This window comes from Gymnogyps californianus, chromosome 4, assembly GCF_018139145.2.
Source record: "Gymnogyps californianus isolate 813 chromosome 4, ASM1813914v2, whole genome shotgun sequence".
Lineage (NCBI taxonomy): Eukaryota > Metazoa > Chordata > Aves > Accipitriformes > Cathartidae > Gymnogyps > Gymnogyps californianus.
Window position 1 is genome coordinate 41,713,501 of NC_059474.1, and position 15,840 is coordinate 41,729,340.

Sequence of the window (15,840 nt, forward strand, 5' to 3'; positions counted from 1 at the left end):
CCAAAATATTGTAACATTTAACTTGTTTGCACTTGTGTTTCCTCCGTCATGAGATCTACAATACCACTCACTTGCTAACTCTGGAAAGTCCATGTGATTTCCATCACAGATTTCAAAAACTTTGAAACCACCCAACTAGTTTCATGTACAAGTTTTCTCTCCAATCCTATCTGCCAAGAGCACTGCAAGATCTCTGCAAGATCTTCTAAGCTGCACTGCAGGGAGTCAACACGCTTTTAGGTGATGGCAGGGTACCAATGTTAATTTGACTAACCTAGTTCAGCATGCAGTATGCAATTATTTCCAACTCTCCTGATGTTTTTTTTTTCCCAGCCTATTTTCAATTTAATTTATGTTTTGGTAAGGATTCTACCTTTAGAAAAGATAGGTAGTCCACAAGCCTTCCATTATGCTGCAGCTGCTGCTGTTATATTGTCACTAAAAAAAAAATCGCACCTTGTATGACAATGGGATTTGAATCACAATTGCTAAATATATCATGTATAGGAATTTGATTGCTTTACTTTTTTTCCTGAAGGGGGGAAATGTGAGGGCAAAACCTTACAGTTTATTTCATGCTTCACTACAGTGTAATTCTAGACCCTAAGATTTCTACCATTCCTATTTTGGTAATGAATGGAATGTAAAAGGGAGGTATTTAAAATTAATTGCAGCAGTTCTGGGGGTTAAACCTGCTTAACCCAACCTTTTATTAAGAGAATGTCAACAGAGCATATATCTTGTCTAGAGAGTGCTGGGACATCATCATTCTTCTACCAGCATGTATAGTTCTAAAACCCAGGATTTCTTCAGGTTCCTGTAGCCGTCATGCACACCATATACCCATCCCAAATTATAGCGTCTGTTCTGAGCTACTCACTACAGCAGGATTTGACCTGAGAAACTCTAGAGTTTTGTTTTACTTTATTAACTTGGAGTACTTTTAAACAGTTTTTAAACAAAGTTTTTCCCTTGACCAGCAAGGGAATTTTCAGCCTGAAGTTCTCAGCAGCATCCGGTGAGGCTCTTGGCCAAGTTCTTCAGATGCTGTACATCCACAAGGACAGCCTGCTGGCTCTTGCTGTGGCATTTTCTTAATCCTCAGAACAGATTTCCTGGATCTAGGAAATTTAATTCCTGACTCCTTTGACCCAGATGCTGGCGAAAATGTAGTCTGCAGTCTGTACGTAATTAGGTGTGTTCATTTTTTCTTTTTTTTTTTCTTTCTAGGAACTGGCCTTGCTGTTAAATTTTTCTAAAACAGTCATATTAATATGTTCAAAAATCCACTGTTGAGTTTCAGATAAAGGATCACATCTGTTCATGAAAATCTTCTTCTCGGCTGGGTTGCAATCTATGCAGCTGCTGCTTACCGGATGGAATAAAGTTTTGTCCTACAGGAATGAAAAAAAAAAATAGAATTAGGTAGCAAATGCCACGTTATTGGAAGTGTTCTCATTTTACAGAACACGGATTAACACAGCCCTATCTGAACTGATTTTGTAGTCTCTGTGCGCTAACCTTGTGTAATAACTACAGCTATTATTAGGAAGCTGTAGAGAACAGTGTGTTTTTTTCCCTTGGGTTATTATTCTTCATGAAACTGGAGATTCAAGAAAGATTGAGGAGACATCTTCTGGTCTTTAACTAACAACCACATAATATAATGAAAAAACAGAATGTCTTTTAATAATCTTTGCACATCATGTGCTTGCCTGGAACCCATTTAAATGTCTGAACCTGAAAAGTGGGTTTTTTTTTTTGTTTGGATTTGTTTTTGACAAGTTTCTATCATGCTTCTGGGCAGGAGGATCTGTAACAATCTGTCTGGAAAATGGATACTCTTCAACTTGATGAAGATGTTAAAAATGAATTCTTAAGTGGTGTGATGGACAGACGGACACAGGACTGATGATTTCAGTTCTCACCCCATGAATTGCAGATTTTGCCTATGGCCTTGATAAGACCAGCCACTGAAATATGCTCTCTCTCCTAATAAGACGGAAATCCTAACACTGTTTTAGCTCCCTGTGGAGATTTTGGGAGGATAAGCATGGATTAAGTTGCTTTAAAAAGGATATTTATGATGAATAGTTTTATTAATTTTAATTCACAAGACTGGGGAGCAAATTGTACGTAACCTGACTGTGAATCTTTGGTGAAGCAGAAACTACCCAGACGAGCAACTGGTATATGTGGGTTGGGTAGTTTCAATGTACTCAGTTCACATAGGCAAGTGTTTGAGAGAGACAGATGTGGGAGTGATTAGACAGTTTGAAAGTTTCCAGGGACTACACATTTACTGTATCTATCTGTTGAAATAAATTTCAGATTACTCTTGGTAAACCGTATCCAGGCTTTTCTCCTCCGTGCCAAACATGCCCTCCCAGTATTTTAATACTAATCCAGGATGTGCCTGCTTGCCCAGTTTGTGAAAGGAAAAAAAAAAAAAGCTACTTGTCAAATTGCAATTGATTACAAACTCACAAAAGTGCTCTGGGTGCTGAGCAACAATCATACAGAAACTTCTCTTTAACTAAAAATACCCCACATGCAAAAAAGAAGTATGAAGACAAAAATAAATGTAACACAGTAAACCAATAAGAAGTAGTAGCTATTTAAAAACACTTTTGAAAAAGGAAGTTTTGTTGGTTTTTTTTTGTTTTTGTTTTTTTTTTTTAATTTAGGAAAGATGAAATTGGTTTATTTTGGGGGTTGTGAAACACCGGTAAAGTACAATACCCTTCTTTTATATTAACATATGCAACAAAGAGCAAAGTCAAAAGCATCTCGTGCTCTGGCTGAGGGTGATGGTATTACATCTGCCTTTCACAAACACTGGTTTTCACCTCCAGCATCTGCCCTTCCCCCAAAACAGTGGGTAAACACATGCACACACGAGATTGTAATTCAGAGGGATGCGGTCAAAGCCGACAGGACTAAACCAAATGGGCAGAGGCCTTTCTGTCACCCTCCGTTTTGCTCTACGAGGTGAGCAGGTAGGATACTTCACCTTGCAAGGAGGGGCTAACTGTACCATGTACAAAGGGCTGTCGTGTCCCTGCTAGGAGGTGGGCCTGCAAGAACTCCCAAGCACCCTATGGGGTGGGGCAGGCAGGCACCCATTTGCACCTTGTCAGCTCCTCCTGTCCTTCTGTGAGAGACTGATGGAGTGGCACTGCCCGAAATCAGTCCACAGTGACTGTGCCACAGCCACCCCGCCTGCTGTGGGGACTTGGAGGAAGGCAGCGTCTGCTTTTCCTTGTGTTATAGCTGGGCACGAGGGTCAGCCAAGTTATTAGGAAGCCAAAGTTGGAATACTAGAAGCTTTAATAGGATAGCTAGTACAAGAAGAAAGGAAATCACTTCAGTATAAAAAGCATGCTATGAAAAACACTCCAGCCTTTCCAAAGAGAGCTGGCAGTCTCTCTTCTCAGAGAAATATCCAGGGGATGCAATTTTTGAGTGAAGCATTGTTGGTGCTTTCTTTTAGAAAGTCTGGTTATTAGGAGAGAAGAGCGTCTTTTAAGAACAGGGACACAGTCCGCACTCTGGAAAAACTTCTGGCTGACTTAGCTATATATAAAGGCCTATTAATTTATCATCTCAAGCTTACGCTGACCTAAGGTCAAAGCCTGCTGCTCTTACAGATTTCAATGGAAACAGGCTCAGGACTTTAAGGGGTAACAGTTGCATGCGTCCCAGAGAAGAACTTTCCAAGAGAAATATATAAATTCCTCTTTACACCAATATTAAAAAACCACAAGAGCTCTTGTGGAGACACTTCTAACATCTGAAAACAGCAGAGTGATATTTTTTTTATTCTGCATGAAGGCAAGTCTGAAGATTATTTGCAGAAGGAGAAACTTCTCCATAAGATAATGGGCCTTGACAGTTCAGGGGGTTGGTAATGAGGCACAAAGCTTTTCATTTCTTCTAGGTCACTGCTATAACTATGGCCAAGGTCAATAGCAACTGGAAGTCATTATCAGCTGGTGGCTGCAGTAGTTTATCTGAAATTAGTTGGTAGCCCCAGTGCAGTTTCAGCAGGACAGATGTCCATATGATAAAAGCCACTATCACAATGACATGTCTTTGGTTGTCTGAGGAAATAATCTATGCACCTGCTGTGTGAAGAGTGAACTTATGCTTACAGTTTGTCCCTGAAGCTGTCAGGAGAGCATGAGCAAACCACGCTGTTCTGGGCACAGTTTTTGACGTTGTCAGTCTGGCGTCTATCATAATCACTAGGCTCAGGGTAGAATTATCGTATAATGAAATTGATTTTGCACAATTGTTTCTTTTTAAAGACCTACTAAATCAGCCCTCTCTTGGATACTTGTGCTCTACAAATAGCACTAATGGGACTAGGGCACGCAAATTGAATCATACTTTATCAGAACCAATGTATTACCTGTCAACCCAGAATGATGCTACATTGAAAACCAGAGGCGTATTCCTTCACTGGGAGGAATGGAAATTTGTAGGCACTGTTGATCTTTGGCTCTGGCAGGCTTAGGAATCTCAAATACAGTCAAGGAAATGGCTTTAGCTTGGGAAGCCACTATTCTCCCAAATCTCTAATAATTTCAGGTTATTTACATTTATCTATCTAATTTCTCACATTGCTCCAATCATTGATGGGAGCCCCATTATGGTGTCAATGTTTTTTTTCCTGGTGTTAAACTCACTTTCTTCTATTTCCAACCCACAGTAGTGTTTACGGTATTACTTGGATTCATCCTACTCTGTTGCTTCTTACAGGGTTTTCTTAAAGGTATGCTTGGCTATAGACCAATATGTTGGATCGGTCCTAAAAAAATTGATTACTTAATACCACAGACTTACTAGATTTTCAAATAGTTGCTCAAATGTAGTCTAAGCAGTATGGGAATAAGAATAGTTTTTTGACACATGTTTATTAGTTGTAGTTTTGGTTTCATTCATCTGAAAAGAATCCACTTTGAACACTCTGAGACTGCACTGCAATGAGAAACAAAGTGCAGGCAATGGGGATAAGCTGGAAAGTTTTTCCGAAGAACACTCATTACCCAAAGTAAAATATTAATGTATTCTACTTGCCACTAAAACATTTAAGCTGTTTTTATTTGCCAGTATCCAAATACAGGTTGTTAGGATTTCTATGCTATAAGAATATGGAATCTTAAAACAGTGCCTGGCTTCAAACTGTATTTGCAGCACTTTGTAATCACTTCACAGCCCTAACTTCTTACCAGTGGCTCGAGGATGCAAATAATCATAAGAGACTCCTCCTTAAAAGAATAAACCCCTCTTATATTCTAGTTTTATAGGAACAGTGTGACAGCATGGTAAGAAATCCTTCATATTAAGCATCTTATACTGACAAACAAGGTCATTTTTCCTAAAACATGGGAAGAATTATTGGCAGGATGGATACGTGACCATGAGGAAGCTACAGTGTCTGTAAGTGGTGCAGAGAACAGAACAGAGTTGCTGACCTGCTCTCTGTTTTTTAAAAGGAGGCCCTTCTTGCTTAACCAGACTACTCCTTTTATTTATTTAGGGTGCAACTTTAGTAGCATACCGTGCTCTAGGTAAAGGGCTCTAGTACAGATGCAGTTAAACCAATATAATATCCTTTTCTTGTACATTTTTTTTTGGAGGGGAAACACTATAAATCCTATTGCCAAGATGCTTTCAAAACTAGATAAGGATTATATCATTAGGATTTTGGAGGTATAGCTGTACCACCAAAAATCTCTAATGTAAATCTGCCCTGTATCTGAGGAAATAGACTATGTGAAACAATAAAAAACTACTTACTGTGTAGCCAAACTAAAACTAAGCCTAAAGAAAACCATGTATACATAATTCTATTATTCCAATGCAGTCTCTTAATTTGAAGGTTTATGCAAATTAATCAGCTTGCTGTCAGGTTGCTATTACAGTTAAGACTGTCAGTACTTCCATCATAACAAAATTTTGTGGTGTTTCTTGCTGAGATGGAAATGCCTGCCTTGCATTGAGAATTTTTATATGAGCCCTGTCAGCCTTCTGGAAATTAAAAATGAAGCTGTGCAGAGAATTTAATAGAACTCACACTGTATATTTTTTTCAAATGTCATTTTTTTTAGTTATCTGCTGTATTCTGTCCTCATCAAAGGTGATGAGCCTTATAGAGGGCAGCTCCAGACCTGCATTTTGTCTTATGAACGGGCTACATTAAGCACCAATGAAGTGCTAAAGGTATGAAAGCTTCTTTCTTGCAGCTTGGGTAGGCAAAAAGATAAATCGGAAGGGTTTTGAAGCAAGGAGGTATTATTATGGCATTATAAAGCTAGATAGGCAGCAATACAGCCATGGCAATTTATATCCTCTAAATATCTGGCCCATACATTCTAACTTTATTACAGGTAATACCTCAGTTTCAAAGGGATTACACTTCTGGAAAATCTTGTGGTGGATCTCCAATTGCAACATAAATAGGGTAAAAAGGCACAGGCTAATAAGTAGGCATTCAGAAAAAGGGTCGGGGCAAACCTATTTTTAATGGTTCTGAATTAGTTTTCTACTATATATAATTTCAAACTAGAAAGCAGTATTGAGGTTTATCTGGCAAAGACCAATTCCTGGCACTTTGGCCTCAGCTTAAGCAAGGTGGTGGGCAAGGCACAGCGGTCAAAGAAAAGTGAAGGATGTGTGAGAGGAATCCTCAGCGCTTCAGAGAAATGTATGTCCTTATCCTGCATGGAATACAGAGTTTATTAGTGAAATCTTTAACCAAGGCAACTTGCTGATTAACCATTTAAAAAAACTAACAACAACAACTCGGTAGCATTACCAGGACTTTTGCCCTAAATGAAGCTCTGACAGTTTCTAGCTTGACCTCCTGTTACCAGTGATTTATAAAAATGGGCTGAAACTTAGCAGATCAAAGTAGTGTCTAAGCTGCTTATCTTTAAACTCCTGCCTTCTTTGGGCTTACAGCAGTGCTTTTAATGTTGGGTTGTTTGGTTTTTTTTTTAAGGGAGATTTTTCTGCCACTTATAATATTTAAAATGTAGTAAAATAATAACATTTAACTCATGAACAGCATTTCTTGCTGCTATCACATTGGATGAAAATATTTCCAACAATGCCTCTGTTAAAACGACACAAGCATCTTGAAGCGCCAGAATGGTAAAACACCTTTCAGGGAACAGATCCAACACAGACACCCTCTGAGCTGGATCAGATCCATTTTCATTTAAATTTAACCTAAATAGCTGAACGCTCAAAAGGAACACATTCTAGAGAGATTACCACAAAATTAAATTGGAATAAGACGGGGTGGATTTTAAAACAAAACTTCTCTGATGGGAAAACACAAGCCTGCGCTAAACTGAGTATAGGCTCAAGACAGTCTGAACCTCTGAGATGCCCCACAGTGACTCCAACCTTCCTATAGCTCCAGTGCTGGTTTCCCTTCATCCCGTGACAGTCATACAGTGTGACGGGGCTACTGTGTGAAATGGCGTCGAAGCAGAACTTCCTGGTGTGAAGTGGCTCGCCGGGGCGGATGTCTTCCCTCCAACCAAAGGTGAAGAGCTAGAAAAACAATCAGGCAATATAATGAATGTATTGCTAGTGAAAAACATTTAAAACCACCCACAAAGCTTGAGGGTTGCCATGTTTCCCTACTCCGCACATCCCAGCTGCTGGTTAAATGAGATCCTGCCTGTGTACGATTCAGTGATGCCAACTTTTGAAGTGCCTCAGTGGCGATGTGGAATATACCCCAGGAAGGCACAACCCCTATGGCAGGGAAGAAAAAAATCTCTGGCGACACAGTACTGTGGAGAGGAGAGGGGATATGCTGTATTAAAGCCTTCAGTTACCCCAGTTAAAGGTGCTCTCGTATGCAGTAGGACTACAGCTACCTAGGACTCAGAAAACCTCTGCTAATGATGTTCCTCTAGCTCTCATTTGGGTCTGAAGAAGCTACCTAGAGAGATCTTCCCATCATAGCATCTTTCCCATGTTTAAGGAACAGTTTCCTTCTGTTTATATGGGACACTGTTAGCATATCCTCTCTTGACTGTCTTTTTTCCCCCAAACAACACACATTAAAAGATCTTGATCTTTCTACTGCGAAACCTGTGAGCTGTAGGCAGCTTGTTAAAGCCCTTTTTCTCACTGCCTGAGAGGAATCATGGAGGCTCACAGTTAATAGAGGAATTCTTCTCAATTAGACACCAGCTGTCTGAAATGATGCTGTGACACTGAAGTCTTTCAATCATCAGATGAAGGTGACAGGTCTGACAGCACCAAATTTAAAGATGCAGGGTGCATTTTCCTTTCCCATGGACCAATCCTTGCAGAAAACAGGTTGCAGGTTGTAAATTACTACCTAGAAGCATTGCTGAGAGCTGTGAAGTTTTTTTTCTTCCTTTTTTTTTTTTGGTGTCAGTGCTATTCTTCGGCTTTCTGCATGACTTCTGATTTTCCGTAGTATAAACTGAAACATAACACTGAGAAAGTGAAGTTCTCTTTAAACGAGCAAACTTTGCTAGTGGAAACTGTTTAGCTGTGATGGTTCATGTGGAACTGCACGCAGGCTCATTATCTGGAGAAGCAGCTCCCCATACTGTGCTCAGACTGCCTCCAGCACTGCAGCTACCTCATCTCAGGGTCTTTTCGGTCCTTATCTAGCACCCTGCTCCCTGCAGTGTGTACATTCCCTGATAGAACCAGTATCTACAAATCCAAGCTCAATGTCACATGGGTCTGATCCTGAATACTTCTGTTGTGGTTCCCAGGTTTTAACCCTTTCATTGTGATAGCTATATTCTTTCTGTGGTCTTCCTAAAAGACACATCTTTTAAAAATCCTGCATCTTCAATGCTGTACCATCCTCCAAATGCCACATTTGAGAGGCATTACTCTTTCCCTTGGCCTGCAGGCACAAAATACAAGCATATATCTGAATATTTGCCTTTTTTGTTGTGTGTCTTATTGTAAGCCCTTGTTCTCTCTGTTAGCTGCTGTTGCTCCCTATTTACTTCTGTATTATAGGTTTTCTAGACAGCATTTTCTTAATCTGCCCCTGTGCCCTGCTTATTTCTTCTTTATCCCAGAATGCTTTTTACATTTATCTGCAGTAAAATGCAGTGGACAGCTTTAACTTCATTTTCAAAGCAATTTCTGCTTTTAAAAAGGTTAAGTCTTTTTCCACTTTTCTTCATGTTTCTTGGAAGCAGCATCATGGACTACCTACAAAGATAACTTATCATTTCACAAGCAAAGACAGAAGTAAGATTTGGTACAGAAAAAAGCTACGCTGCTGTGTCTTTAGAAAAAGAGAAGCCTGAGATAATTTTCCTTTAAGGAAAAACCAACAAAAGCCATTTTCTTTCTCTTACCCTTTACCTTTCTACAGCCAAGTAATAAATCTAGAGTTCAAAGTGATGAATAACAAATACCTAGAGGAATGGTGTGGAACAGTGGTTCTGCGATATTCTTGCTCTCATCACTACTACAAGAGAGAGATCCTCTTGCAGGACCTTCCTCATCTTTTCCAGTGGGTGGGTCTCCAAATTTCTCATTCTGTGCATGACTGGTGAGCTGAGGGGCCAATTCCTGCTGCTCTCTGGACCTTGGCCCAAGGAATACTACCCCCCCGAATGCATCGGTACACCTGAAAGAGGTCAAGCTAGCCTTTAAATCAGATCATACTGATCCAGGCTATCCCTTTGCCCTTTCCACTCCTGTGTGGTTTCTGAAGAACGCCAGGGCTGTGTCCTGTTTGAAAGTCAAGATGTGATAACACATAGGGGTTTTTTATTCCCTTCCACTGAAAACCAGGATCTGTGTAATACTAGATCTCAATGTTTAGACTAGCACAGATTCTTTTTCCTCCTTCTTAGCCTCCTGTTTTGTAAATCAGTTTCATTTTTAAATCAACAAATACATCTTCTCCCTAGTGATACTATTATAAAATCAACCTTGTTAGGGGCAGGAACTCAGTTTTAGGACTAAGAGAAGAGAAAAAAAATTGATCAGAAAAAATGTTATACTTCTCTATACACCCGATTAATATTAAGATAATTAAGACAAAATTTGAAGGCCTACAGTCCTTCCAATCTCATAATTCTAAGCTATCCTCCATTATACAGCAACTTCTCTCTAGTTAACACTAAATCTGGCCAATATAAAAATTATCTCTCCGCTGCATAATGTGCAACAATGCTACATATTATTAGCTGAAGTCCTGAGTACATAATGCTCTGCTTTGCCACCACCTGTCACTTTGGATTTTGTTGTTCCTTTGACCTAAGCTGTTAGGAGTCACCTGCGTTGGATTTCACGAGAAATGGATGAGCCCTTTTGTAACCCTTCATTCATTCCTGTCTGCTTGTTGATTTGAAACAAGGCTGCATCTAAATTTCCAGACACATTATTAACAAACAGCAGGCTGGTTCTTCACCTGCAACCCGCAGGGCTGCTGTTCACTGCTGCCTGCTGGACCCAAGAAACTCTCTGTCCTGGCTCAGCGGATGCTCATTCTCCTCCTCCACCTTCTCCTATACCACAGAGCCTGTAAAACACAGCCCCATCCTCTGCATTTGCAACCAAGCAACCCCTCAGCCCTCACGCTTTAGCTTTTCGTGCAGCCTAGCCCTGTCACGCAGTAACTGGGGAAAATACAGCTTTCCAGCTTCATTTATAATTGGCACAGGGCCTGAAGAATGATTGCTTGATACAGCCATTGGCTTGGGACCGTCTATAGGACAAAGGCCCTTTTGATACCATTAATGCTTTCCAGCCTGACAACGTTGCTCAATTACTTGCTGCCGGGCTGGGGTCTGTCAGCTGGCGTTGTGCTTTGACTACGGCGTTAGACTTGAGCAGACAGCATGTGCCGCGCACAAAGATGAAACGCCACATTTCAGAACTGGGCTCTGACTTGAACTATACCTCCAAGTAGAGAAGAAATAGCTGGGCAGGCTGCATGGCTACTTGCTGGGCTGTGTTAGAGATGATGCCAGTCCACCTACTCCCTGGCCAGGCTGGGGGACTTGAGAAGAGAGAGTGATGGCTGTCATTTTCCTTTGCTGATGGTTATCAGTCCAGGAGAGCCCCAGTTTCCCCATAAGCCAGAAGTTAGCTCTGGGAAGACAGAGGTGGAAGAACACCGCACCGTGCCATCCTCCTGCCCCTTTCCTTCCCCTCTGGTTTTTAGTTTTAGGGACGTTTCCAGAAACCACAGCGACACTCATCCTCGCTTCCCACCCTTCTCCTGTTCACCAGAAAGCCTGCAGGCGCCCCACGAACCTTTTGTCTGCTGTTTGCCCGCCGGGGCTTGTACAGCCCTGGGGCGGAAGGTCTCCTTCTTCTCCCGGGGGCTGCTAAAGGGCTGCACCCCCCAGCATGGCTGCTGAGACTGTCAGGTTTTAATTCCTGCCCTGGTAACGTGACATGAATCAAGTGGCACAAAGGATCATATCTCTATCCAGCAGCAGTGGCAGCACTGACGCCTGCTGCACTGGTCACGTCAAGCTACTACAGTTTGCCACTGAACTCTCTGTAAATTTATATCAGAAGTTACAAGACCAGCTCAGTGTCAATCCATGCTATTTGAAATATGATAATAAAATGCTTGGTATTTTTGTTAATACTGCTAGTTTCTCCTGGCATATGTAGAAATCATGTAGGCAACAAACTCAAGAAGATATAAGCAATAAAGAGGAGCTCTCTGCAGGTTGGTCAGGTGTCCGGCAGTTTTTCCCAAACACTCTTTAACAAAGCTAATCTTCACAGCTTACTGTGGTGCAAGTGGAAGATCACATCCTTTCTTCTTGGGTGTTTGAGATGTTTCGTTAGACTGTGGTCTTACACGCACTACTGACAACGTTCCTGACTGGGCAGCCTTTAGGATCGAGTAAGGAGAGCTTGTTGAGAAATTTCCATCAAAATATACCAACCTACAACACACTTTTGTGGGAATTTTTTCACTTCTATTGACTGTCACCAACATAGTGACAGATTTTCCTTGCCAGGTTGGAAGTTGAGATTTTGCCCTGCAGGTTCCTGGGGAGCTACAGGGCATGGAGGCATTGGCTATAGCTGGTGTAGTGGAAGCCCAGGTGCTAACACAGTGTGCGCAGTCCCTCCACTGTGAGCTGAGGGAAATTTCAGGAAAAAGGGGGAAAAGGATGTTATCTTGTTTCTGAAAAAAATCCCCCAAGCCCTGCATCACCAAAACATTTTGACCTTCTAAAATTAAACATTTTCAGAATTTCTTTTCTAGAGGAAAACTGAAAGTTCTCCTCTGGATGAATTATTTTGCACATTCTATCCCATTTCCTACAGGACAGAAATTCTGAGTTTCAGCCAGATCTACTACCTTGATTCTGTAATTCTTTCTCAGCTGGTATCTTTAAAATCTGTACCTTGCACAAACTCACCCTTGAAATCTATCAGCCAGATGAATGTGTCTCATAACAGGAGTCTGATCTGCTTGAGTAAAATTAGTTTTGTTTTGTTTCTAAACTGATCCAGAAACCAATAGGATATTACCATTACTAAAATTATGCAAATAAAAAGTTGCCCAGCAATACAGTAGTAGATATTATGCCAGGTCCTTATCTGGTAAGGTTAAAGACAAAATAATCTTTCTTCTAAAACTTCTGTTTTCTAGTTTTAGAAAATAAAGTTCCTTTCTAGGAGGAAGTGAAATTACATTTATTTATTTATTATAATAAATTCCATTATATTTTAATATATTATTTATATCTATAAATAAATGATAATTTTATTTATTACCCTAATTACCTTCTAAAGAGTCTTTAACATTTCTCGCATGATTTCTAGGATTTTGATTGACAGGTGGATAAACTACCGGTAACTATGTTCCTATCAGTGGGAAGAACAACCTTTGAATGCTGTGCTCCCTCCTGGGAAAAAAAAAACCCCACAAAAACCCCCAACAAATGAATCAAAACAAAAGAAAACAGGTTGAGGGTTAACTAGTGTCCTGGTTTTGGCTGGGACAGAGTTAACTCTCTTCTTAGTAGCTGGTACAGTGCTGTGTTTTGGATTTAGTGTGAGAATGATGTTGATAACACTCTGACGTTTTAGTTGTTGAGAAGTAGTGCTTATCTTAAGCCAAGGACTTTTCAGTCTCCCATGCTCTGCCAGCAAGCAGGTGTACAAGAAGCTGGGAGGGAGCATAGCCGGGGCAGCTGACCCGAACCAGCCAAAGGGGTATTCCATACCATGGAACGTCATGCCCAGTATATAAACAGGGGGGAGTTGGTCGGGAGGCACGGATCGCGGCTCCGGCATCAGTCGGTGGGTGGTGAGCAATTGCATTGTGCATCACTTGTCTTTTTCTTGAGTGTTATTTCTTTTTTTTGTTATATTCTTTTTCATTACAGTTATTATTATAATATTATTATTATTCTCGGTTAGTAGTGTATTTTATTTTACTTTAGTTATTAAACTGTTCTTATCTCAACCCACAAGTTTTACTTTCTTTCCTCCTCCCCACCCCACTGGGAGGGGGGAGAGGGCCGCGGCTGCGTGGTGCTGAGTTGCTGGCTGGGGTTAAACCCCGACAACCAGCTCAGAAAGCTGCTAGTTCCTGAAGCGGCCTTTGGCTCTGCTGGCGCTCCGCTTGTCCGGAGCTGCCCTCTGCTGCCCGGCTGCCGACTTGCAGGCCTTCAACAGCCGCAGGAGGAACGCCTGGCAACGCGCATCACCCCCCCCCCCGCCCCAGCAGCCCGGAGAAATCACTGAACTGTTCAGCAAACTGGATGAAACGGCTTGGCTTGGGTCTTGGCAGACCTTTCCCGATGCGACCGCACTGCTCTGGTGGGAGAAGTGTTCCCTTGCGGTGTTTTCCACGCTATCCTGCGGTGAGAAGGTACGCGCTGTTCTACACCAGCCCGGCAGAAATAATTCATGCTGTCCCAGGAGCGCACGTCAAGCACGGACGGATGTGCTTCAGGCTTCCTAGTTCTGGTCCTGTGATCTGAGGAGCTGGCTGGTTGAACTCCTTTCATGCTAGCTTAACCCTATTTACTTTAATGAAGTAACTTTTCGTCATCAGTATAGAACGAGACCTTTACATAGAGTCTGATCTCAAATGTCACAATGCGCTGCAGTACACTGAAACACAGATTCCTCCCTATCCTTCTCCCTTTGCGTCCCTTCCCCTTCCTCACAGGAACTTACTCCTTCGAAGGATATTTCAAGTATCCCTTTTCTCTGCTTTCCCTGCTAATTTTTTTTCTTCTCTCATCCGATATTCATCCGATTTTCTTCCCTCCTTTCTCTCATCTCTGGCAGTCTCAGGACTCCCTCCCTCTTGAGGAGGGTTTCCAGCTCTTCAGGTTTGCAGATTTTAAAGCCAGAGAGCACTGTGGTGATCTAGTCTGGACCGTACAACTTCCTTCAATTAATTGTTTGAATTACCGGATGTCTTTCACAAACAAAACAGGATTATATTTATCTAGTCTCGGCATGCTATCACTGTGCTATATCTTTGGTAGCTATGTGAAGGAGTCTTCTTTCAGCAACTTTCTTTGTCCCATGTTGGCACTTACCTAAATTGTCATCATCCTTCAGCTTCTCCATTTCATTCACTTGCACCTCTCCCCCTGCATTTCTCAGCATCCTCGGACAATGATTTCTTGACCTCAGCTCTTCAAATACCCCTCAGAACTCCTCTCTCCTGAGCTTTTAAGCTTTTACAAAGTGCCATGTGCGACTGCCAGGTCAATTTTTCTCCTCAGCATTGGGAATTTTTCTAATCTGGGACCTTCCCCTGTGAAAGGCACGTTAACTAAAATTGCTAATCAACAGTTAGGTTGTACTTTTCATCTGGATTCTCTTTGCTCATGTTGGCCAGACCCACAGCCTGTGGGTCATGATCCCTTTCCTGTGGCACTCACAGCCAGAATGAGTACAAATCAGAGCTCTTTTCCTCCGTGCTCCTGACAGCTAATATTTTTCTACCTAACCAACCTAGATAAAAGCTTTTTTTGAGTCTTCATCATTCCTTGTCTTTCTGAAATGCTTTCTTTCTAGCTTTTACCCATTTATCTATCTCGCTTATGCCTCATATTCATTTAATATATAACCGCTTATTGAGATGAAAGCATAAAAGCAGACAATCACTAGAGCTTTACAAGCCCAGGTACTATATTTAAAATATTTTCAGGTAACTGAACCAAAATCAACATGTTTTCATGACACAGTGGGGGAGAATGGGGCACCAAAAAGCTCTTTGGGCATTGCAATTCCTTTTGGAGATGAAGACTAATATACAGCCCAGGTGGCAGTTGGAATTTCTGAGGTTATGTTAAAGAGTACTTTGTAAAAGCAATTAAGGTCAGCAATCATTCACAAATTATTTCTACACCCTGCTTTGCCTTAGGAAAACGAGAAGCCCTCAGAGAAATGTTTAGAAACTGGAAAAGAGAAGCAACAATTTTACCCTGCTTTTCTCTTTCCACCGTTAAAGTACCTGTTCGTGTGACCACGTCCGTTCTGAGCCATCCTTCACGCAGATGTCTAGCCTCAGCTCAGTCCCCGTGGCTCCGTGTTTACTGTCCACACAGAGGTTGGCTGCCACGTTTCTAATCTGTAAAACCAAGCAGCAACATTTCACATTAAACCAGGCTGCGGAATAGAGCTTCCAACGTTAGAGGGTTAGGAGTTTAGCTCTAAAGGGCTTGAGACTGACCATTAGTTACATAAAACTGGTGGGAATTACTTTTTACAGGGTAGAGAGACGTGTCCTGGAATGAACTACTCTTTTTGAGAGCAGCTTTAGAAGCAGCAAAGTTTGAAATATTCTGCTTAACAAATGAA

The 15,840-nt window shown here is 41.4% G+C and overlaps 1 protein-coding gene across 2 annotated transcripts in view; it reads right to left on the reverse strand.

Annotated features, from left to right (window-relative positions):
- Positions 1 to 770: 770 nt before the first annotated feature.
- Positions 771 to 15,840, reverse strand: part of GALNTL6 (polypeptide N-acetylgalactosaminyltransferase like 6) — a 491,552-nt gene continuing 476,482 nt past the window's right edge. For both annotated transcript variants that reach the window (XM_050896088.1, XM_050896087.1), the window contains 3 exons: positions 15,494 to 15,610; positions 7,420 to 7,569; positions 771 to 1,394 (listed from right to left, as the gene is read on the reverse strand). In XM_050896088.1, the coding sequence (XP_050752045.1) occupies positions 1,227 to 1,394; positions 7,420 to 7,569; positions 15,494 to 15,610 (435 nt within the window). In that variant the 3' untranslated portion in view covers positions 771 to 1,226. The remainder of the gene's footprint in view (positions 1,395 to 7,419; positions 7,570 to 15,493; positions 15,611 to 15,840) is intronic.